The sequence below is a fragment of the Capra hircus genome, chromosome 17, assembly GCF_001704415.2.
Source record: "Capra hircus breed San Clemente chromosome 17, ASM170441v1, whole genome shotgun sequence".
Taxonomy (NCBI): Eukaryota; Metazoa; Chordata; class Mammalia; order Artiodactyla; family Bovidae; genus Capra; species Capra hircus.
This window is the reverse complement of record NC_030824.1, coordinates 60862327-60884405: the sequence shown is the minus strand read 5'-3', so window position 1 is coordinate 60884405 and position 22079 is coordinate 60862327. Positions and strand designations below refer to the sequence as shown.

Here is a 22079-nt window from a genome sequence, read left to right as displayed (position 1 = left end):
ATGCTGGCATCTCCCCTTGTGAAGGCTGGTTTTCTGCAGTTCCTCCCTTGTCGGTGGGTATCTGGCCAGGTCAGCCGTCTCCGGGTATTTTCTCAACCATGGCAGGAGGGCTCCAGGCAGGCCCACTGCTCCACTGGTTTCGTAGTCCTTGCCAAAATATGCCTGCCTGCTACCAGACGCACAGGTGGGCAGGCCTTCTCCCAAGGGTCCCAGAGTTCCACAAAGGAGCTTTTGTTCACAAATGGATGACTAATTCTTTGCTGCAAAGGGGAGACAAAAAGGAGGATGCATGATGCGGATGTACTCTGTGATGCTCTCTTTCTGATACTTCTTCTCTCAGTTGCATCTAGGAGGCCCTTTAGGACTCTGCTACACTCAGCCTCTAGGAGACCCTGCCAGGAACACTCAGTAGGGTAGCCTCACAGCAGGGCCTGGGATTTCCATGGGAACCCACTAGTAAAGAATCTAACCTTGTTGTTAAAGGTTATATTTTCTTCTAGATATAGAAGCAAATGCTACTAAATCAGGGTAGAAGGGGGCTTTGTTACCATCTCATTTTGCTAAGACATCACTGGCCAGAGAGAAGCAGTCCTGCCTAGCTGCAGAGGCCCCACCTGTGCACACCCTGGCATCTCCCACACTAGCCCATGCTGGGTGGAGGTGGGGGGTTTTGAACAAGGGCCAGACTCCTTGCATCATTGTCCAGCACTCACAAGGCTCTTGCTGGAACAACGAGGGTAAACGGCTGCTGATTGTTTCTATTACTGCTGCAATACTGAGAGCTAAAGCTGTGTATCTTTTGTCCCCTATCAGTATATCTGACTAGAATTCTGATCTTTGCAAATAAAGCTTAACCACCGACCCCACCCCCACCCCACCCAATGCTCAATTCAAGCAAAAGCTCCATCCTAATTAGGTGAAAGTCTGGAGTCAGCAGCTAATTTATTTGCCGTTGAAAACGCAGGGGACCCTTCTGCAAAGAAGCTGTATCTTTCAGGGGCTGCATCACTGCTCGCTGGTTGTAACCTTAGAACAACAGGGCTGGACCCTCCTTGTGTACCGCCACCCAACAAATAACCTCAGTTCATGGTGGGAGCAGGGCCCAGCTATCAGGCTGCCACAGGCAATGATGATTCATTGGAGAGAGTGGGGAAGAGGCACTGACCAAGCCCGGTAGCATCCAAGGCGAGCAAGCAGAGAGCCACTAGTCCCCCTGTGACCTTGCGAGGCTTCTCTGCGCCTCCCTCCCCCAACAGCTGTGGCCCTGACGTGGGCTCTCGGTCAGTCATGCTGAGCAGGCAGCTAAACTTCTGTGCTCCCAACCAGATGCATTTTGTACAGAATGATAAGTCAACACAGAGGGCTTTCTTTGATTCCTAATAATATGGACCCTTTTTTAAAAATAAATTTATTTATTTATTAATTGAAGGATAATTGCTTTACAGAATTTTGTTGTTTTCTGTCAAACGTCAGTGTGAGTCAGCCATAGGTATACATATGTCCCCTCCCTTTGGAACCTCCCTCCCATCTCCCACCCCATCCCACCCCTCTAGATTGATACCGAGCCCCTGTTTGAGTTTCCTGAGCGAGCCATACAGCAAATTCCCCCTGGCTGTCTATTTTCCATATTGTGATATAAGTTTCCATGTTACTCTTTCCATACATCTCACCCTCTCCTCCCCTGTCCTTATGTCCGTAAGTTTATTCTCTCTGTTTCTCCATTGCTGCCCTGTAAATACATTCTTCAGTACCATTTTTCTAGATTCTGTATATATGTGTTAGAATACGATATCTTTCTCTTTCTGACTCACTTTACTCCATATAATAGGTTCTTGGTTCATCCACCTCATTAGAACTGACTCAAATGCATTCCTTTTTATGGCCGAGTACTATTCCATTGTGTATATGTACCACAGCTTCTTTATCCATTCATCTGTCGATGGGCATCTAGGTGCTTCCATGTTCTAGCTATTGTAAATAGTGCTGCAGTGAACAGTGCATGTTCTGTTTCAGTTTTGGTTTCCTCAGGGTATATGCCTTGGAATGGGATTGCCAAGTCACATGGTGGTTTTATTACTAGTTTTTTAGGGAATCTGTCTTCCATAATGGCTCTATCAATTTACATTCCCACCAACAGTGCAAGAGCGTTCCTTTTTCTCCACAACCTCTCCAGCATTTATTGTTTATAGATTTTTGATGAGGGCCATTCTGACCAGTGTGAGGTGATATCTCATTGTAGTTTTGATTTCTCTAATAATGAGCGATGTTGAGCATCTTTTCATGTGTGTGTCAGCCATCTGTATGTCGTCTTTGGAGAAATGTCTGTTTAGATCTTGTTCCACTTTTGTTTGAGCTGGGTTTTTTTTGGTATTGAGTTGCATAAGCTGCTTGTATATTTTGAAAATTAATCCTTTGTCAGTTGTTTCACTTGCTATTATTTTTTCCCATTCTGAGGTTTATCTTTGCACTGTGCTTATAGTTTCCTTTGCTGTGCAAAAACTTTTAAGTTTAATCAGGTCCCACTTGTTTACTTTTGTTTTTATTTCCATTACTCTAGGAGGGTGGGTCATAGAGGGATCTTGCTTTGATTTACGTCATCAAGTTTTTCTATGTCTGTGTTTTCCTCTAAGGGTTTTAGTTTCTGGTCTTACATTTAGGTCTTTAATCCATTTTGAGTATATCTTTGTGTTTGGTATTGGGAAGTGTTTTAATTTCATTCTTTTACATGTAGCTGTCCAGTTTCCCAGCACCATTTATTGAAGAGGCTGTCTTTGCCACATTGTATATTCTTGCCTCCTTTGTCAAAAATAAGGTACCCACCCTATAGGTGCATGGGTTTATTTCTGAGCTTTCTGTCTTGTTCCATTGGTCTATATTTCTGTCTTTGTGCCAGTACCATACTGTCTTGATGACTGTAGCTTTGTAGTATAATCTGGAGTCAGGAAGGTTGATTCCTCCAGCTCCATTCTTCTTTCTCAAGACTGCTTTGGCTGTTCAGGGTCTTTTATGTTCCCATATGAATTGTGAAATTTTTTGTTCTAGTTCTGTGAAAAATGCCATTGGTAATTTGATAAGGATCGCATTTGATCTATAGATTGCAGTTAGTAGTATAGTCATTTTCACAATATTGATTCTTCCTACTCAGGAACAAGGAATATCTCCCCATCTGTTTGTTGTCTTAATTTCTTTTATTAGTGTCTTATACTTTTCTGTGTAGTTTGTTTGTCTCCTTAGGTAAATTTATTCCTAGATATTTAATTCTTTTTGTTGCAGTGGTGAAGGGGATTGATTCCTTAATTTCTCTTTCTGATTTTTCGTTGTTAGTATATAGAAATGCAAGTGATTTCTGTGTATTGATTTTGTATCCTGCAACTTTGCTAAATTCACTGATTAGCTCTAGTCATACTATCTTCAGGGTTTTCTACGTACAGTATCATGTCATCTGCAAACAGTGAGAGCTTTATTTCTTCTTTTTTTCATCTGGATTCCTTTTGTTTATTTTTCTTCTCTGATTGCTGTAGCAAGGACTCCAGAACTATGTTGACTAGTAGTGGTGAAGGTGGACACCCTTGTCTTCTTCCTGATCTTAGGGGGAATGCTTTCACTGTTTTACCATTGAGAATAATGTTGCTGTAGGCGTATCATATATGGCCTTTACTGTGTTGAGGTAGGTTCCTTCTATGCCCATTTTTTGAAGAGTTTTCATCATACATGGGTGCTTAATTTTGTCAAAGGCTTTTTCTGCATGTATTGAGGTTATCATGTGGTTTTTATCTTTAAATTTGTTAATATTGTGTATAATATTGATTGATTTGCATATATTGAAGAATCCTTGCATCCCTGGAATAAACCCAGCTTGATCATGGTGTATGAGCTTTTTGATGTGTTGCTGAATTCTGTTTACTAAAGTTTTGTTGAGGATTTTTGCATCTGTGTTCATCAGTGATATTAGCCTATAGTTTTCTTTTTGTGTGTTGTCTTTGTCTGGTTTTAGCATCAGGGTGATGGTGGCCTTGTAGAATGAGTTTTGGAAATGTTCCTTCCTCTGCAGTTTTTTGAAAGAGTTTTAGAAGGATAGGCAAATGTTTGATAGAATTCTCCTGTGAAGCCATCTGGTCCTGGGCTTTTGTTTTTTGGGAGATTATTGATCACAGCTTCAGTTTCCATGCTTGTAATCGAGTTGTTCATAATTTCTGTTTTTTCTTGGTTCAGTCTTGGAAGGTTGAACTTTTCAAAGAATCTGTCCGTTTCTTGCAGGTTATCCATTTTGTTGCCATATAGTTGTTCATAATGGCCTCTTAATAAGCCTTTGTGTTTCTGCATTGTCTGTTGTAGCCTCCCCTTTTTCATTTCTAATTTCGTTGATTTGATTCTTTTTTTCTTGATGAGTCTGGCTAAAGGTTTGTCAATTTTATCTTCTGAAAGAACCAGCTTTTAGTTTTATTAATCTTTACTATTGTTTCTTCCATTTCTTTTTCATTTATTTCTGCTCTGATCTTTATGATTTCTTTCCTTCTATTAATTTTAGGGGATTTTTATTCTTTTTTTTCCTAGTTGTTCTAGGTATAAAGTTAGGTTGTCTGTTCAACGTTTCTTGAGGTAGGGTTATATTGCTATAAACCTCCCTCTTAAAACTGCTTTTGCTGTATCCCATAGGTTTTTAGTTGTGTTTTCATTGTCATTTGTTTCTAGAAATTTTTTGATTTCCCTTTTGATTTCTTCAGTAACCTGTTAGTTATTTAGAAACATTATTTAATCTCCATGTGTTTGTGTATTTACAAGCTTTTTTTCTTGTAGTTGATATCTAATCTCATAGCATTGTGGTCAGAGAAGATGCTTGATATGATTTCAGTTTTCTTAAATTTCCTGAGGCTTGACTTGTGACCCAAGATGTGGTCTATCCTGGAGAATGTTCCATGTGAACTTGAGAAGATGGTGTATTTTTATACATTTGGATGGAATGTCCTGAAGATAACAATGAGTTCCGTCTCATCTAATGTATCACTTAAGACTTGTGTTTCCTTATTAATTTTCTGTTCTGATGATCTGTCCATTGGTGTGAGTGAGGGGTTAAAGTCTCCTACTATTAATGTGTTACTGTAAGTTTCTCCTTTTATGTCTGCTGGTGCTTGTCTTATGTATTGAGGTGCTCCTATTTTGGGTGCATAGATATTTACAGTTCTTAAGTCTTCCTCTTGGATTGATCCCTTGATCATTGTGTAGTGTCCTTATCTCTTGTAATTTTCTTTAAGGTCTGTTTTGTCTGATATGAGGGTTGATTGCTACTCCAGCTTTCTTTTGCTTCCTATTTGCATGGAATATATTCTTCTATCCTCTCACTTTCAGTCTACATGTGTCTTTAGGTTCTAAGGGGGTTTCTTATAGACAGCACATATATGGGTCTTGTTTTTGTATCTGTTCAGCTGGTTTATGTCTTCTGGTTGGAGCATTTAATCTCTTTACATTTGAAGTAATTATTGATATGTGTGTTCCTATTGCCATTTTCTTAATTGTTTGGGGTTGATTTTGTAGATCTTTTTCTTTTGTATTTCTTGTCTATATACGTCCCTTTTTATTTCTCCATCAATTTTGAATGAGATCCTTGCTGGGTACAATAATCTTGGTTGTAGATTTTTCCCTTTCAGTGCTTTAAATATACCGTGCCATTCCCTTCTGGCCGGCAGAGTTTGTGTGGACTCTCATTGCTGATTATAACTGGGCTTCATGACCCCTTCTAGCCTTGTACTTACTGATCTTCCAGGTTGTTGGCTGTGGCCTGCCCGCCCCCACCAACTGTCTGTGCCTGGGGCAGAGGACAGGACGGTGCCTCGTGAGAGACGTGCATCACACATACCTCGTTGTCCCTGAGTTTCCTGGCTCCTCTGGGCTCGGACAGAGAAGCCCCGCGCTGCACGTGGGGGCTGACACCCAGGAGACTCGTGCTTGTGTGCAGCATGACCAGTAGATGTGTTGGCAGGACACAGCAGTTTGTCCAGGAACTGGTGTGCATTCTGCTGGGTCAGCACTCCTGCCGATGCAAAAGAACGTGAATCCCTAGCTCTCAGGATCTAGTCCCCACCTCCTGCTCTGAGCATCTGCAGCCTCGCTCTGCCTGTGCCTTGTTTTTCTCCAGGAGGGATGGTTCCTTGTACCTACTGTAGCAGCAGGCGCCTCAGCATCTTTGAAGTGCCAGGGACACCTGGTGCTCTGGCTGTGGGAGGGCGCTGTGGGTCAGCAGGGGCCTGGCAGGCAGGTCCTACAGCCTGGACCAGGGGCTCCTGGCTTTTATTCTCAGATGTTCCCTGACCCCACCAACTGTAGCCACCAGCCCAGGTTCTGCTGGGTTGGGGTCTTTAGAGCGTTGCAGCCCTTCGAGGGCAGTGAGTCAGGCAGGCTTGTGAGGCAGCTAGCACCTTCTGGTAGCTCCTAGGGGCTTCTGGACATCTTGGCCACTCCAAGAGCAAGCAGTGAACCCTTTCCTAAGAGTGGTTAGTGCTAATGGGGGCCCCCCTCCAGGTGTTTTCAGGGTCAGAGGCTATCCCACGTGAGCCCCACTCCCTCAGCAGCTGACATCTCTTTTGAACAGAAGCCCTGGGTATAGCTCATGCCTGGAAGCAAGCTGCTTTCCTTGCCCATGGTCCAGAGGTGGGCAGGAAATGCCAGCCCCTCATTATAATATGCAGGGTCACAAGTAGCACCTGAGACACTTGTCCCCAACCAACCTGTCAGGAACGCCCGCCGAGCCCTGGGCGTGCAGTCTCTCCATCTGGTCCAGTTGCTCTGCATCTCCTAGGTGATGCTCACGTGGCTGGAAAAGACAGGGGGCCTGTCCCCATTTACAGAGGCACTCCCCTGCGTGCTGCTTCAGGTTCATGGACTGGCTGCCTCTGCTTCCTCGTCTCTCATTGCATACAGAAGTCACCAGTGCTGTTGCCTATTTGCAAACATAAACCCCTAAGGGGCCCTGGCCCTCGGCTGACGCGTCAGGGGTGTAGTCTATCGGCCAGCAGGTGCCGCCCACAATCTTCCTGCTGCTCTGAGTCCACTGAGAGACCCCACTCCACCGTCCTTGGGCCACATACCAAGGTCCCCTTTTCACTCTGGCCGCCGTCCACACCTGACCTCCTGCCCTGATGTCTCCTCCCAGTAGAAGAGGACTCTCTCGTGTCCACTGAGGGTCCCAGCACCTGGTCTGGGGTAGGTGCCCTCGCTGGGATGGATGGATGAGAGGTGGGTAAGACCTCCCCAGTCACTCTGAGCCACGGGGAGCCTTTCTCTGTGGATGTGAGCCCGTCCCATCCCCAAAGACATTTCGGCTGAGGCAGAGCTCTGCTGTCCTGCTCGGGAGCAGCAGGGGCGGAGACCAGGGTGAACATAAACTAGGCTCCAGGTGCCCTCGGCCGGCGCCACCGACAGGCATGCCTTGCCACCAACGGTGAGACTTCTCCGTGGCACCAAGTCTGGTGAGCAAGACCCAGCGTGGCTTTTAGTTCTCGCAGCCACTGGCCCACCACCTGAAACAATCAAGCAATTTGCCATTGCAGATCTCGTTCAAGAGTCTCTATCCAGGAAAGGCCAAAACGTAAAGTTCACACATCTCACATTTTATAGAAGGGGGGGCCTGAGAACCAAGTTACACAAAGATGCTCCAGAGCAGGTCTTGCAAACTGTGTCCTAGTTTGCAGAGAAAAGGTGGTGGGAGGAGTCTGGGAAGAGGGTTTGCTAGCCCAAGTTAGTTGCTGTGACTACCCGCGGGGCATTGCGGCCCGATCCTTACTCTAAGCAGTGCAGCCCCAGCCCCCACTTGCTAGTGGTGGATGCAGGCGTCTGCACTGCTTCTCTGCTGGGGGAGTTACCGTTGGGCTCCTAATCTTCGGGGTTTAGTTATTTATTTATTTTTCCTCCCTGTTATGTTGCCCTCTGTGCTTCCAAGGCTCGCCACAGACTGGGCAGGGAGAGTGCTTCCTGGTGTTTGGAAACTTCTTTTTAAGACTCCCTTCCTGGGACAGAGCTCCATCCCTACCTCTTTTGTCCCTTTTTTTGTCTTTTATATTTTTTCCTACCTCTTTTCAAAGACAATGAGCTGCTTTTCTGGGTGCCTGATGTCCTCTGCTGGCATTCAGAAGTTGTTTTGTGGAATTTACTCAGCGCTTAAATGTTCTTTTGATGAATTTGTGGGGGAGCAAGTGGTCTCCCCGTCCTATTCCTCCGCCATCTTAGGACCGCCTCCGGAGTTTGGGAAGAGGGAAAGGATGATTGCGAATTGGTACCCGTTCAGTGCTTACTCCATGCCAGTTCAGATTCAGTCACTCCTGCAACCGCATGCAGCAGGTACTCTTTTTTTTTTTGGCTGTGCCACACGGCATGTGGGCTCTTAGTGCCCTGACCAGGGATCAAATCCATGCCCCCTGCATTGGAAGCATGGGGGGTCTTAACCATTGGACCAGCAGGGATGTCCCAATAGCCGCAGGATACTCGTCTTGCCCCCATTTGACAGATGGGGAAGCTGAAGCCTACCATTCACTAAGCAAGCACGTGTGTGCCTGAATAAGCCAGAGCAGAGAGTGCCTCACGCTGTCTCACAGCCTATGAGGCCTCAACTTTCTGTGGGTACAGAGAGTTCAGTCCTTGGAACCTGCCTAGGGAGATACCAGTCTGCAGACTGAGGGCATATTCCGACACAAACAGAAGCGTCAGATACTGGGTTTTCTGAGATTCCTGGTTTGTTTTGAAGGCCTTTACCACAATTATTTACTACCTGACTCAATGTAAGCCTGCAGATTGCCTTTTTTTTTTTAATCTTGAGGGAAAGTTGCAGATTTTCACTTAATAAAGTGAAAATCACTCTATTAAGATGGCAGTTATTTTAGACGTTATGTTAATGTTACCTATTTTAATACAGTGGGAAACGACCAAAAGTCATCTTCCCCATAATAGGATATGGAATTAACTCAAGAAAAATTAGAATATATACTTTCTCATTTGAAATTATATTCCTAGTAAGCAACCAGTAATGCTATACTGCATTTGTGGGTTTGTCTTTTTTTTCACCTGACAGAATTGGGAGTAGTTCACATCCAGGAGGACAGCAAAGTCCTTGGGTCACAGAGGAGGGAAGATGGCTGGACAGGTGGCAAGACAGTTTCCCTTGATGCTTTCGTGTTCTCAGAGTGACTGAGAATGGATGAATGGATAAAGATAATATTATAATACATCAATATATATTATACACACACAGGAATATTATCCAGCCATGAGAAACAAGGAGACGCCACTGTTTGCAACAACATGGATGCATCTAGGGAAGACTGTGCTGTGCTTAGTCGCTCAGTCGTGTCTGACTCTTTGCAACTCCATGGACTGTAGCCCACAGACTCCCCTCTCCATGGGGATTCTCCAGGCAAGAATACTGGAGTGGGTTGCCATGCTCTCCTCCAGGGGATCTTCCCGACCCAGGGATCAAACCCAGGTCTCCGGCATTGCAGGCGGATTCTTTACCTAATCCGAGCCACCAGGAAAGCCCAGGGAGGCTTATGCTCGGTGAGATATATTAGAAAACTCCTGTACAGCCTCACTCACATGTGGAACCTAAAAAGCTAACGGATAGCGACAGTAGAATGGTAGTTACCAGAAGGTGGGGGAAATGAGACAACGGTCAGAGTACACATTTCCAGTTATAAGAGGAACAGAAAAGTTCTGGGGATCTAGTATACAGCATGGTGGCTATGGTAATAATGCTGTATTATACACTGGAAAGCTGCTAAGTGAGATCTAAAAGTTCTCACCATAAAAAAGAAATGGTAACGATGTGCCTTAATAGAGGTGTTCATGTTGCAATATTATAAGTGTGTCAAATCTACCCCTTGTACACCTTAAACTCCCACCAAGTTACATGTCAATCCCACCTTAAGACAAGACCTCTCAGCGCTCAGCTCAGGACTGGGGTCCTGAAGGAAGGAGTCTGGCCCCCCCAGCAGCCACAACTCCACTGGCAGGGCCCGGTCAGGCCTTACAGGCTGGGGAAGGCTCAGTGCCAGGGTCCAGAGCTACACACATGTACTAATACCTGCCCCACCCAACTCCACACTTAAAAGTGAGAGTCAGTGATGTTTGCAGCCACTCTGGACTCTGTTACTGGCCCTGAGCCACTGATAATGTTTAAGAGTCAACCCTGACACAGCTCCACTGGAATCTGTTTTGCACAAAAGGCATATTCCACGCAGCAGGTACATCCTCCTTCCTCCCCCAAGATGGATGACTTAGCCACATGAGCCGGGCGGCTTCGTAGACACGGGTTTATGAACATTGCCCCGGCTGCAGGCCAGAGTGGGAGTCAGGCTTTGACGTCACGGCCCTCTGTCTGTCTGTTGCAGCTGGTGAGCGACTTGTTGGAATTTTGCTTCTATACCTTCCGGGAGTCCCAGGCCCTGAAAGTGGAGTTCCCAGCCATGCTGGTGGAGATCATCAGTGACCAGCTGCCAAAGGTGGAGTCCGGGAACGCCAAGACCCTTTACTTTCACAGGAAGTGACGGCAGACGTCTCACAGGAAGAACTTTGCCTTAAGTTTCCCCGTGTTGTTCCACACCCACGAAGGACCCAAGAAAAATCCTATTTTTGACACACATGATGGTTTATTCCCACTTGTTCAGCAGTTTCTCAAGTTGAAAATCATGTCAAGGGTTGGGAGGCGGGCAGGCAGGGTGACGTGGCTTTGGCGAGACCTGCACAGTCTGGAAGGTTCTTCCTTCTCCAACCCCCAGCGCTTAGAAACATGTTCCTGTTCCTCTGGATGAAAAGCCATATCTAGTCAATAACTTTCTGATTTTGATATTTTAACAGATGGAAGTTTTAACTATGCCATGTCGTTTCTGGGATCGTTCGCGTGTGTTAAAAGGGTTCAAGAACTAACGAACTTTTTCAAGCTCACCCTTGGTTTGCACATAAAAACGTATAGTCAATATGGGGCATTAATATTCTTTTGTTATTTAAAAAAAAAACGAAAAAAGAAAAAACATATACAGATTCCTGTTGTGTAATAACGGAGCACGTGGAGTGGACTGGCAGCTCCCTCGGGGTGCGTCTTCACCCACGTCTTTCTGCATCACTGGTATCCACACCCTCTCCACTTATTATTTAATTAGAATGGATAAGATGTTCAGAAAAATGCCTTGGTTTCAATTTCTAGTATCTATTGTGTTGGCTTTACAGATAATTTTTGCAGTCTTTTGCTGTGCTGTACATTATTGTATGTATAAATTGTGAAGGACCTAAAATAAGGTATAAGGAACTTTTGTAAATGAGACACATACAAAAAAAAAAACTTTAATGGTTAATAGGATGAATGGGAAAGTATTTTTGAAAGAATTCTATTTTGCTGGAGACTATTTAAGTACTATCTTTGTCTAAACCAACAAGGTAAAAAAAAAATTTTTTTTTGTAAAGTGAAATGTTCTGCATGCATCATGAACCGTTTACAGTGTATTTAAGAAAGGGAAAGCTGTGCCTTTTTTAGCTTCATATCTAATTTACCATTTTACAGTCTCTGTTGTAAATAACCACACTTAAACCTCTTGGTTGTCTCCAAGCCTTTCTACTTCTGTACTTTCATTTCGTCCTTGGTCTCCCGCTTGGGGTGTTCGTGGGACTAGAGCGCATTTTCCAGCTTCGGCTCCATCCTCCTTCCAGTGGGGACAGCGCAGCGTGCTGTCTGCAGCTCCTTGAAGGCGTCCTTCGACGACACCCCTGTGAGAGGATGTCCCAGGAGTGCTGTGGCTTTAGGAAAGCTGCCTCTTTCCCCTCAAGAAGCAGAATCTACTTTAGGAGAGAGACTGGAAAGGCTGTGGCTCAGAGTGCTCATCCTCATCCCATTTTAGAAATTGAATTTTCTGCTTTCAGGGGGGCGGGGAAAAATTCCATGCACTCTCTCTGTCTGCAAAAGGTGAAATGTTCACTTCCGGTCACAGAAGGGGGTGTTGCACTCCTGGAACTGATCACAGGAACACGTAGGTCGTGGCAGGAAGCCCTCGGAAGATGCCCCTGGGCACAGTTCAGTCAGAACAGCGTGGAGACCGCACGATAATTAGAGGGTTTTTAGATTTTTAAAAGGTAGGTTTTAAAAATAAAATTTTATATGTAAACAGTTTTGGAAAAAAAAAACACTACAGATCATAAAAGCAAGACAGTGGCACTAAAATTTTTAATTCACTAATCTGTTTGGCACTGAGGCAATTTATGGCTTTTTCTCTTGCCCCAAATCACAAACATATATATATATCTTTGGGGAAACTTAATATGATTGCACTAAATAAACTGCTTTGAATAGAGGCCAAATTAATCTTGGAAAAGTGATGATAATCAACAGGTACTCAGTGAAATCGTATTCTTTTCCAAAACCTAAAAGCTAGAGCTGGGGAACCCCAAGGCCGGGAGATGGCAGCGCTGGGATCAACCCTTTTCTCCAGGGTTCACCATGCAGGCAACATTACCCTGTCTCTCAGAAGACACCTGCCTTATGCAAGGGGAAACCTGTGAAAGCTGCACTCAGACAGAGGAGTTTTTTCTTACATAATTTGCAATTTCAGGAATTTAATTTATAGGCAGATCTCTCAATACAGTCAACTTACATGCACAGCAATATGAAAGCCACACTTGGAAGGCGATAAATACACCGCATGCAGACTGGGGGTTTCTGGGAAAGAAATGGCTTCATAAGAGCAGCTTTTAGCTCAGACTAACTTTTCATGAAATCAGAATTTCGACGTAACCGGGTTTGGGATGGAGACAGTCTGCATCAGCTTTTTGTATTAACAAAGTTACTGACTCTTTGTGTGTCTCCGGGTAACTTTGCTTGAGTAAACAGCAAAGCCATATTCTAAATCCACTGTTGAATGCCTGTCCCAGTCCAAATTGTCTGTCTGCTCTTATTTTTGTACCATATTGCTCTTTAAAATCTTGGTTTGGTACAATTCATAATTCACCAAAACTTCTTCATATAATTAAAAAAAAAACCACACTAAATTAGTTTAAAATGAAGCAATTTATATCTTTATGCAAAAACATATGTCTGTCTTTGCAAAGGACTGTAAGCAGATTACAATAAATCCTTTACTTTAATCACCTGTTGTTTTGGAAACAGTTCATTTGCACGTCTATAGGAATACATGGATTTTGTGGCCTTTTAAATATGGATCATATGCCCCTCTGCCTACATCCAAGATGGAATCACTATGCCCACGCCCTACCCATGTTAGGAAGCCCTGTGTTATCCACATATTAATTACTCTTTTGGGGGACTGGTGAAATGTTTTGTTTCTTAGTGCTAATATTTGGTTCACGGAAATATACCCCATGACAATTTTATAACAATAATTACTGCTGATGTAGCCACTAAATTCGATATGTACATGGCCTCATTTATCTTCACAACCACATGGAAGCTTGTTTACAGACTCACCTGAGTACACCAGATGCCCCGTCTCATTCCCAGGTCCTCTTCCACACAGTGGAGTCTTATTCTCACCCCAGGTCCTCTTGGGCTTCAAGAAACTCCATCAGCCATCAGTCATAATGCTCCTCACATTCCTTACAGGCTGCTCCTCTGGACTTCATTCAGCAATACAGACTACAAAAGAGCAGTCAGGAATTATCAGCTCATCTGAAAATTAGAAAACACGTATTTCCCACAAGAGAAATTCATGTGTCATTTTTAATGTGTCATTTAAGTGACGGATCAGTCAAACTAGAAGACTGACGGTTAAACACAACTTTGCTTTAATACAACTGATCTATTTCTGAAACACAACATTAGCCATGAGACACAGCGCAGGAAAAAACTTTTGAGCTTTGTGCACAGATTTGTTTGTAAAAATTTATTGAAAACGAAGATAATTTTACATCTTAGAATGTATGCAGTCTGACCTATGAGGGAACAGGGTTTCTCACAGAGAGCCTCTAACTTTAAACAAAAGCCATCATGGTCTGTGAGTCTGCGTAGCTAGACATGGGGCCCCTTGGATGTGCACCTTTGGCTAAAGTGAGTGCTCTTTCTTCATAGAGCAGGCTTGTTCCTGGGTCAATGAGCCAGGAACCTTCCTGTATTTCTAGGAAGGTCTTAACGTGCTCTCAGACCCAAAGGATCCACCTGCACATTTAGGAATCATTAGCTAAGAACTAAGTTTCTGCCGCTGAGCGAGCCAGCCAGCCACTGTACGCCAAAGCGGTAAAAATTATGCATAGTGATGCATATATAGTTAGGGGTTTGTTATAAGTGTCCCTCAAACAAATAGAAAACAACATTCCCTTATTTTAAAGTCAGCTTCACATGTGTGTGAGTCTCTCAGTTGTGTCTGGACTCTTTGTAACCCTATGGACTGCAGCCCACCAGGCTCCTCCATCCACGGGATTTGCCAGGCAAGAACACTGGAGTGGGGTGCCATTTCCTTCTTCAGGGCAGCTCCACATGCTTTTTGATAAAGTGCAAATGTCCACAGACTAAAATGACTTGATTACAAGTATCTCCAGCACCTTAATTTCAAATCATCCAATTGCTGTTGCAGCAATTTTCTTGGAAATAAAGCAGCGGCTTCCAAAATAATGTTGGATAAGAGAAGAGTAAAATAGGATTTTAACATTCAACACAGACCAAACCTGTTGTTAGTTGCTAAGTCATGTCCGACTCATTGCAACACCATGGACTGTAGCACTCCAGGTTTCCCTGTCCGTCACTACTTTCCGAAGTTTGCTCAAACTCATGTCCATTGAGTTGGTGATGCCATTCAACACCCATCCTCTGTCACCTGCTTCTCCTCTTGCCCTCAATCTTTCCCAGCATCAGGATCTTTTCCAATGGACATTCAGGACTGATTCCCTTTAGGAATGACTGGTTTGATCTCTTGCTGGCCAAGGGACTCTCAGACCAAACCTGAATCCAAAGGAAAGTGAATGAAGGAGCACAGTCACAGTTTGCTGCAAACCACCCAAACACTGAGTGCTTTAAAGCAGCCATCATTCATTATTCTCCTAAGTTAGCTAGTGGGGGAAGTGCTGCTGGTCTGGGCCAGGCTGGTCATGTAGCCAACTGGTCTGAGCTAGTTTTGCTCCATGCAGCCTCTCCTCTAGCAGGCCATCTGGGCATATTTTCATGGTATAAGCAAGGCTCTAGGACAGTGGAAATGTATAGCACTTTTCAAGCTTCTAATTGCATCAAGTTTGCCTCTGTTTCGTTGGCCAAAGCAAATTACGAAGTCAAGCCCATAGTTCACACGGGAGGGTTACCCATAAAGGGCATGCATCCAGTGAGGGATGAAATATGGGATAATTCAACCAATGTACCATGCACAACTTAGGTATTTTTCATAGAATTTATGTTGCCAAGACAGTGATTTTCAAGTTTTCCATGGCCAGAAAAAAACCATTTCTTTGGATCTTCATGCCCTGGTCCAGCCTGATCCAGAGACGGTTGTGGTGAAAACTTGCTTGAACTGAGTCAGATCATGTTCTGCCCACACTCCGAGCTGCTCCACCTGCAGCTGTTAAACCATCGAAGGAAGGAAAAATCCAGAAACTGTAACGCATGGTATTGAGCAGCCTCAATGAATCCCATGCACTTATTGCCTAAGTCCAAAGTGCAAGTCTCTTGGTGGGCAAAAATTAAAACTCTTCTTTCCAATCAGGTTGATCTTCTGATAGGAAAGAATTCTCCAAGGTATTCTACTCAGCAGATTGAGACACTTTTAGCCAGACATGAAAGCATCAGGAGAATGTGCCAGCTTACCCAGACAGGGTAGCAATAAATTACCACCCAGGCCAGTCAAGGATAAAGAGTGCTGACAAGCACTGGAGAAGACGTTCTCAGAGCTCAAGCCAGAAAGCTGTTTGAGGACACGCTCCTGGAATAACTTCCTCCCACAGGAGGGAGGGAAGAAAGTTGGGTGGCTCTGGAAGATTCAGAGTCACGTAGAACATCTGGCTGGGGAAAGAGCCACCCAGCCTGGTGAGAGTCTTGAAGGGACAACCAGTGAGCAGGTGATAAGGAGTCCAGTGGGAAATGGAATGGGGGGACTTCCCTGGTAGTCCAGTGGTTGAAAATCGGCCTTCCAATGCAGGGAACATGGGTTCAGTTCCTGGTTGGGGAACTAATATCCCACATACCTTGGAGCAACTAAGCCTGTACACCACAACTAATACCAGCCTCAACTAAACCAAATGAATTACTTTAAAAATAAAGGCATGGAGTGCCCTTGGGAAGGCAGGGGAAGGCGGGACAGTGTAGGGCAGAGGGAGAGAGCAAGGCATGGCCTTGGAGCGTGCAGGCTCGAGGGAAGCAGGGTGTGGCTGTGAGAGGAGAAGGGGGCAGAGACCAGCCCCCAGGTACCTCTGTGGTTGCCTTCTTCCATCTTCCGCATTTACTAAACCCCGTTTCTTGCTGGGTGCCCTCCAGACGCTTCACATCATCGTTTGTCACAGTCCTCCAGGGAGGCTGGTACCACTCTCTCCATTTCATGGCTGCAAACTGATGCATAAGAGGTCAAGGGAACACATTCAAGATCAGCAAGGTACAAAATAGGGAAAATAGAATTTCAAAATAGGTATATATGTATATTTTTTTAACTCAAAACATGCACTTTTAGCCACCATGTTTGTTTCCTAGAAATGTCACAAGGTACTACAAACGGGGGAGCTTAAAACAGGGATGTCTCGTCTCCCCATCTGGGAGCCTGGAAGTCTGAGATCACGAGGTCATCAGGGTTGGGTCCCTCTAAGGGAAGATTCGGCCTCTCCTCCTGGCTTGTACGTGGCCACTGTCTCCCTGTGTGTCTTGACACTGTCTTCCCTTACGCTTGTCTCTGTCCAAATTGCCCCTTTCTCTAAGGACACCAGTTCAGCCCCACCAGCCTCACCTGAGTTGATGACATCTGCCATGATCCTGTTGCCCAATGAGGTCACATTCAGGTACCGGGGTTAGGACTTCAGCATATGAATTTTGGAAGGGGGTACACAATTCAACTCCTAACAGCCCTTACCCCCTACCAGCCCCCAGAAGTAAGACAATAAAGGAGAAAGAGTGTGACCAGCTTACTGAACTTGAACCAAGCTCTCTGCTCGACATCCTTCATTAAAATAACTGCCCCTGGCTGAGTCAGGCCCGGTAAAGTACGAATGCACTGAATGTCCACCACCAACACAAACAGTCCAGTGTCCCCCCACCCCGCCACCCCCAACTATAGATGCTTCTGTTGCTACAAAGAAAGAGGGGGTTATAACCGCCCCCCCTCAGGCCACCTGGCTCTGTTCTCATCTGGCGTGTCCTTTCTGGGTGCAGGGACCCCCAGGGCCAGCCTTTTAGTGACCTCATAGAATGCAAGCTCCACTGCAAGTAAGCAATCTGAGTGCCCTCTTTTGCTCAAAGCCCACCTCCCCCCCATCATGCTTCTGAAAGAACACGGGATGACAGCTGGTGGAGGCAGCTGGTGCTGAACTAGGTGGGCTGAGGGGCCTGGGTCCTGAGGGAGGCAGGGCTGCTGCTCAGCCAGCCTTCAGTAGATGCTCAGGGAACTACTCCCACAGACCACCACACTCCTGTCTCTTCTGGGGAGAGATTTGCAGGTGGAAGAGAATACCTCCTGGTCCCGTTATTAAGCGTACTCTGGGCCAGGCCCAGAGGAAAGCTCCCCGGCCGGGGGCCGCCTGGCACCACCTGTTAGCAGAGGAAGACACCCCGACACTCCAGCTCCCCGCTGGCGTAACCCTGTTCTTCCTGGAACAACCAGAGAGGAGTCTGCAGGGCTGGGGGAACCCTTGCAGGCAGCGCTATCCTGAGGCTTCACTACTGTTACACTGTCATCCTACAGGGCACAGACGCCCCGACAACAAAGATGCAAGCGACTCTCACATCAGTTAACATCAGTACAGGGGGCAGCAGTGACCAGATGGTGGCCCATGGCAACGGGGGCTGGAAGCAAGTGACTCCATCAGTACCGGGACTAGCATTGCCCGCTGAGCAGATACTATCACTTCAACCCCAAATCTCAGAGTATCCTTGGCTTTTGAGGAGGCAGGAACAGAATCAGAGTCTATTTAATTTGCCCTAAACCATACAGGTAGCCAGTTTGTGTGCTAAGTCACTTCAGGCGTGTCTGACTCTGCGACTCTATGGACTCCAGCCCACCAGGCTCCTCTGTCCATGGGGATTCTCCAGCAAGAATACTAGAGTGTGTTGCCATGCCCTCCTCCAGGGGATCTTCCCGCTGAAGGGATCAAGCCCACGTCTGTTTCTTTACCACTAGTGCCATCTGGAAAGCCCACCCCGGTAGCCAGACCTTACAGCGATTTCCATGACCAAGGAAGTGGTGAGAAGTATACTTTGGGAGCTAACAGCAGCTTGGGGGCAACAGCAGAGAGCAAAGGCATCCAGTCGCAACTCGGTAGGTCCTCTGTCCACTGCCGATGGGTGGACTCCAGTGAAGAATACAGCTAGGAAACCGCTCCAGCGCTCATCTGAGTCCACTCACCCTGACTGCCCACGAGCTTGCACTTTCCCACAGAAATAGGGACGTTTGCTCCCGGTCGAGCTTCTCTCCTGTACCTCTAACCAGCAGGCAGGAGCAGGAAGGGAGAACTCAAAACAGGCGCCACCCCCACCCTCTTGCCAGCCTGGCCCACAGCCCCAGGGCCAGGCCCTGGTAGCTCCAATACTCTCCACTGGGCCCACAGTTCAGCATTTTCAATTATATTGCACTAATGGCAACACACTCCAGTATTTCTTCCTGGATGACCCCATGGACAGAAGAGCCTGGTGGGCTACAGTCCGTGAGGTTGCCAAGAGTCGGACATGACTGAGCGACTTAACACATTGGTCAGAAAATGGATACTTCTCAATGGGCCTGCCTCTCCACACACACCTGACCCCAAACTTGATACTTTACATGGTTCAGGGGAGGCGAGCTCCACACTGATAACCAGCACTCTGGGATCATCTCACCTGGGGAAGAGGGTGCCAGACACATCCTTCCAGGGACAATCTGAGGGGAGAACTGTAACAGACCAGGAAGCCTCTATGGAAAAAGAGAGATGCTGGGCCCCCCGAGCAGACCCTGGAGCAGGGCTGGCTTCACAGTCCTGAGGCCCCTACAAATGAGCTGCACACTCCAGGGACTCAAGGTCCGGGGGCAGAGAGGTCCCCTCTTCCCGGAGAGGTTGGTTTAGGCTGTGCCTGGGAGTCAGAGGCTGGGAAGACCACAGAAGCATCACTTGGAACTCCCTGTATGCAAGGATGTGGCAGAAGTTCCTCCAAGCAGGCTCTGGGTCCATATGGCCCAGACAGCCCTATAGCCCGGCTTAATCCAGACGGAGAGATGGGCACTGCAGTCTCGAAGAGAGGGAATGGGATTGGGAGGGTGGGGGTCGTGATACAGGGCTATACACAGAAGCTCATCAGGAGGTGGCCCTCACACACAAAGCTCTGGGGAAAGTGCCCCAGCTCCGTCCTGTTTGGGGTCCCCCAAGGCCCTCTGAGGTAGCTGGAGGGGACCCGCCAGGATCTCACCTGTCAGAGAGGGGACCCGTGTCCCCAGAAACACGCCCCATTCCAAAGCAGCCAGGCTGCTGGTTAATCCATCCGGCCTGTGAGCGTGTGCATGCCAACACCAGGGGAGAGTGCGAGCCCACCCACCAGCCACACCAGGAGATGATACAGAGCGAGTGAGTTCCACCACCTCTTCCCCACGTGAGGACACAAATCCCATAGTAAATTAGACTTTATTTCACGTACAGAAAACTCGGGGCAGAAAGGGGATGTCGGGCAAACAGCACACCAGTGGGCAGCACAGAGAAGCTTGTCGTGAGCCCGCAGGCGCCCTGAGTCAGCGAGCGTGGGTCCCCGGGGAGGGCGGCCGTGCGTCCGGGCAGGAGCCTCGGTCTGCTGTGCAGCCTGTGCTGGCCTGCTGCCGTCCCTCAATGACACCAGCGTTCAGGGCACATCTCGCAGCACAGTTCCCTTCCAGGTGTGAGGAGACGTGTCCCGTGACGGGGCTGCCAGTGGGGCGCCCTCCCCCTTGCTCTGGAGACCAGATAATTTAAAACCACAGGTCCCAAGGTGTGCCAGATGCAGAGTCTCTCCTGTCCATCTGGACAGCCTTCTCCTGCTGCTCAGATCCACACCGCCCAACACGGTTCACCCCCCACCTCAAGCCGTCTGTCCCCGCTCCCCACCCTGGAGTGTCCAGGTGGCCGTGGGTTCCGCCCAGGAGGTGGACGGCGCTCGCCGCTCCCAGGAAGGTGCTCTGGGGCCAGGGTCTGCGGCCAGGCGCTACAGCAGCTTGACGTAATTCTGTGGAATCAGCCCCCTCTTGCCATTCAAAGTCCCTTCCAGCCAGCCAGGTTCCCTTGAGGTTTGCACTGCAAAGGAAGAGACATCACTCGTTACCAAAACACCCCAGGTACTTGCCACCAGTGAACTCCCTGCCCCGCAGTGTGTCAATCAAACCCAACGGGGGCTACTCCTGGGTCGTCTGGTTACAAGTCTGCATGAGAGTTATCTACAGGGCCCCCCCTCCCACCAGTCACCCCAGCCTCCATTCCTCCTCCCTACGGCAGCCTCCTAACCCATCCCCTCAGCGTCTGGTGGGGCTCCTCCTAAACCACGGTGCACCAGGGAGCTCAGTGAACTTTCCAGAACACCCGGCTGATCACAGCACAACCCTCCATGTTCCGAAGGAACAAACCCAAGCTTCCATAGGCACCTGGCCCAGCCACCTCCCCACCCGCCCCGACTCTGCCCACAGCAGGTCACCCACAGGGAATGGCCCAGAGAAGCCCCCAAGTGAATCTCCAGGCCTCTGCACGGGCAGTGCTTTCCGCTGACGTCTACTTCCCCCACCTCTTCACGGGGGATTCTTCCTCTTCAGAGACCCCCAGACACCCTCTCCTCTGGGGAGTCTTCCTCGGCCATTCTCAGCAGTCGCCAGGCCTCACCAGCATCATCTGGGTACCGCGTCTGACTGGCATCTGCGTGGGGCGTCCCTGAGGGCAGGGGGAGGCCTTCCACACCCGAGCCAGTGTCGGGCGACTCCAGGTTCCACAGAACCACAACGATACGCAGGACAGTGACCACAGGCTGGACAGCACAGGGTCTCAGGCTCATCACTAGGGTCTGGAAGCATCTGGTCCCCCCACAGCCATGGGGCGATCCCAGCTCAGGCCAGACCAGGAGCAGACATGGAGCCATGTCCACAGAAGGAAGGGGAGGTGTGTCCCGGCCCAGCAGACCAGGTCAGGAACTGGCCAAGCACAGCAGGCGTGACCACAAGCCATCAGAATAGCTGAAACCTAGCACATGCGGACATGTGCCCAACACACAAAAGCTTCATGGGATAATGCTTCTCACTATGTTCAATGCACTTTTTTTTTTTTTTAATGCACGGTTTCCTATTTTTCAATGCTGACTGCAACTCAGCAAATGGAGTCCATAACCTACTTCTGTGTAGCCACCCACAGTCTGAGCTTTACACGGCTGGCCCTCTGCTCCTGCTCCCATTTACGCCTGGACAGCCTTCAGATGTTGGCACCCCACCTGCCCTCCAAGACCACTCTCAATGCTTCAGACCAGGTCAGAGGCCTCATAAATAACCCCTACACGTGCCTTGTGTATGTGTGTGTGTGCAGGCACGCACGTGTACATGTGTGTATTGGGAGGGGGCGGGGTGTCTCATGAGAACGTCATCTGCCCTGAGACCTTACACACACAGCGCCCACTATGGGAGATGGGGAGCACCGCCCCAGAATAACAGCTTAAGCATTAGGCGTCTCAGCACTTCATGGCAAATAGATGGGAAGAAAGTAGAAGCAGTGACAGATTTTATTTTCTTGGGCTCCAAAATCACTGCAGACAGTGACCGCAGCTGTGAAATTAAAAGATGCTTGCTCCTTGGAATAAAAGCTATGGCAAACCTAGACAGCACATTAAAAAGCAAAGACATCATACGATACAGTCAAAGCTATGGTTTTCCCAGCAGTCATGCACAGATGTGAGAGGTGGATCATAAGGAAAGCTGCACACTGAAGAACTGATGTTTTTGTACCAT

General features: G+C 47.4%; 2 protein-coding genes across 5 annotated transcripts in view; one reads left to right on the top strand and one right to left on the bottom strand.

The window, feature by feature from the left end:
- Positions 1 to 13113, top strand: part of NR3C2 (nuclear receptor subfamily 3 group C member 2) — a 433501-nt gene extending 420388 nt beyond the window's left edge. For all 3 annotated transcript variants that reach the window (XM_018061588.1, XM_013970502.2, XM_005691196.3), the window contains exon 9: positions 10374 to 13113. In XM_018061588.1, the coding sequence (XP_017917077.1) occupies positions 10374 to 10529 (156 nt within the window). In that variant the 3' untranslated portion in view covers positions 10530 to 13113. The remainder of the gene's footprint in view (positions 1 to 10373) is intronic.
- The window catches only part of ARHGAP10 (Rho GTPase activating protein 10), a 381488-nt gene continuing 372398 nt past the window's right edge, over positions 12990 to 22079 (bottom strand). The window contains exons 23-25 of one of the 2 annotated variants that reach the window (XR_001919411.1): positions 20209 to 20394; positions 16373 to 16510; positions 12990 to 13621 (exon numbers count right to left, since the gene is read on the bottom strand). Coding sequence is in view for 1 of the 2 variants with exons in the window: in XM_018061589.1 (XP_017917078.1) it covers positions 20306 to 20394 (89 nt within the window). In the remaining variant the exon portion in view is untranslated. Of the gene's footprint in view, positions 13622 to 16372; positions 16511 to 19736; positions 20395 to 22079 lie in introns of those variants that run through there. The other variant, XM_018061589.1, reaches the window with a different exon arrangement.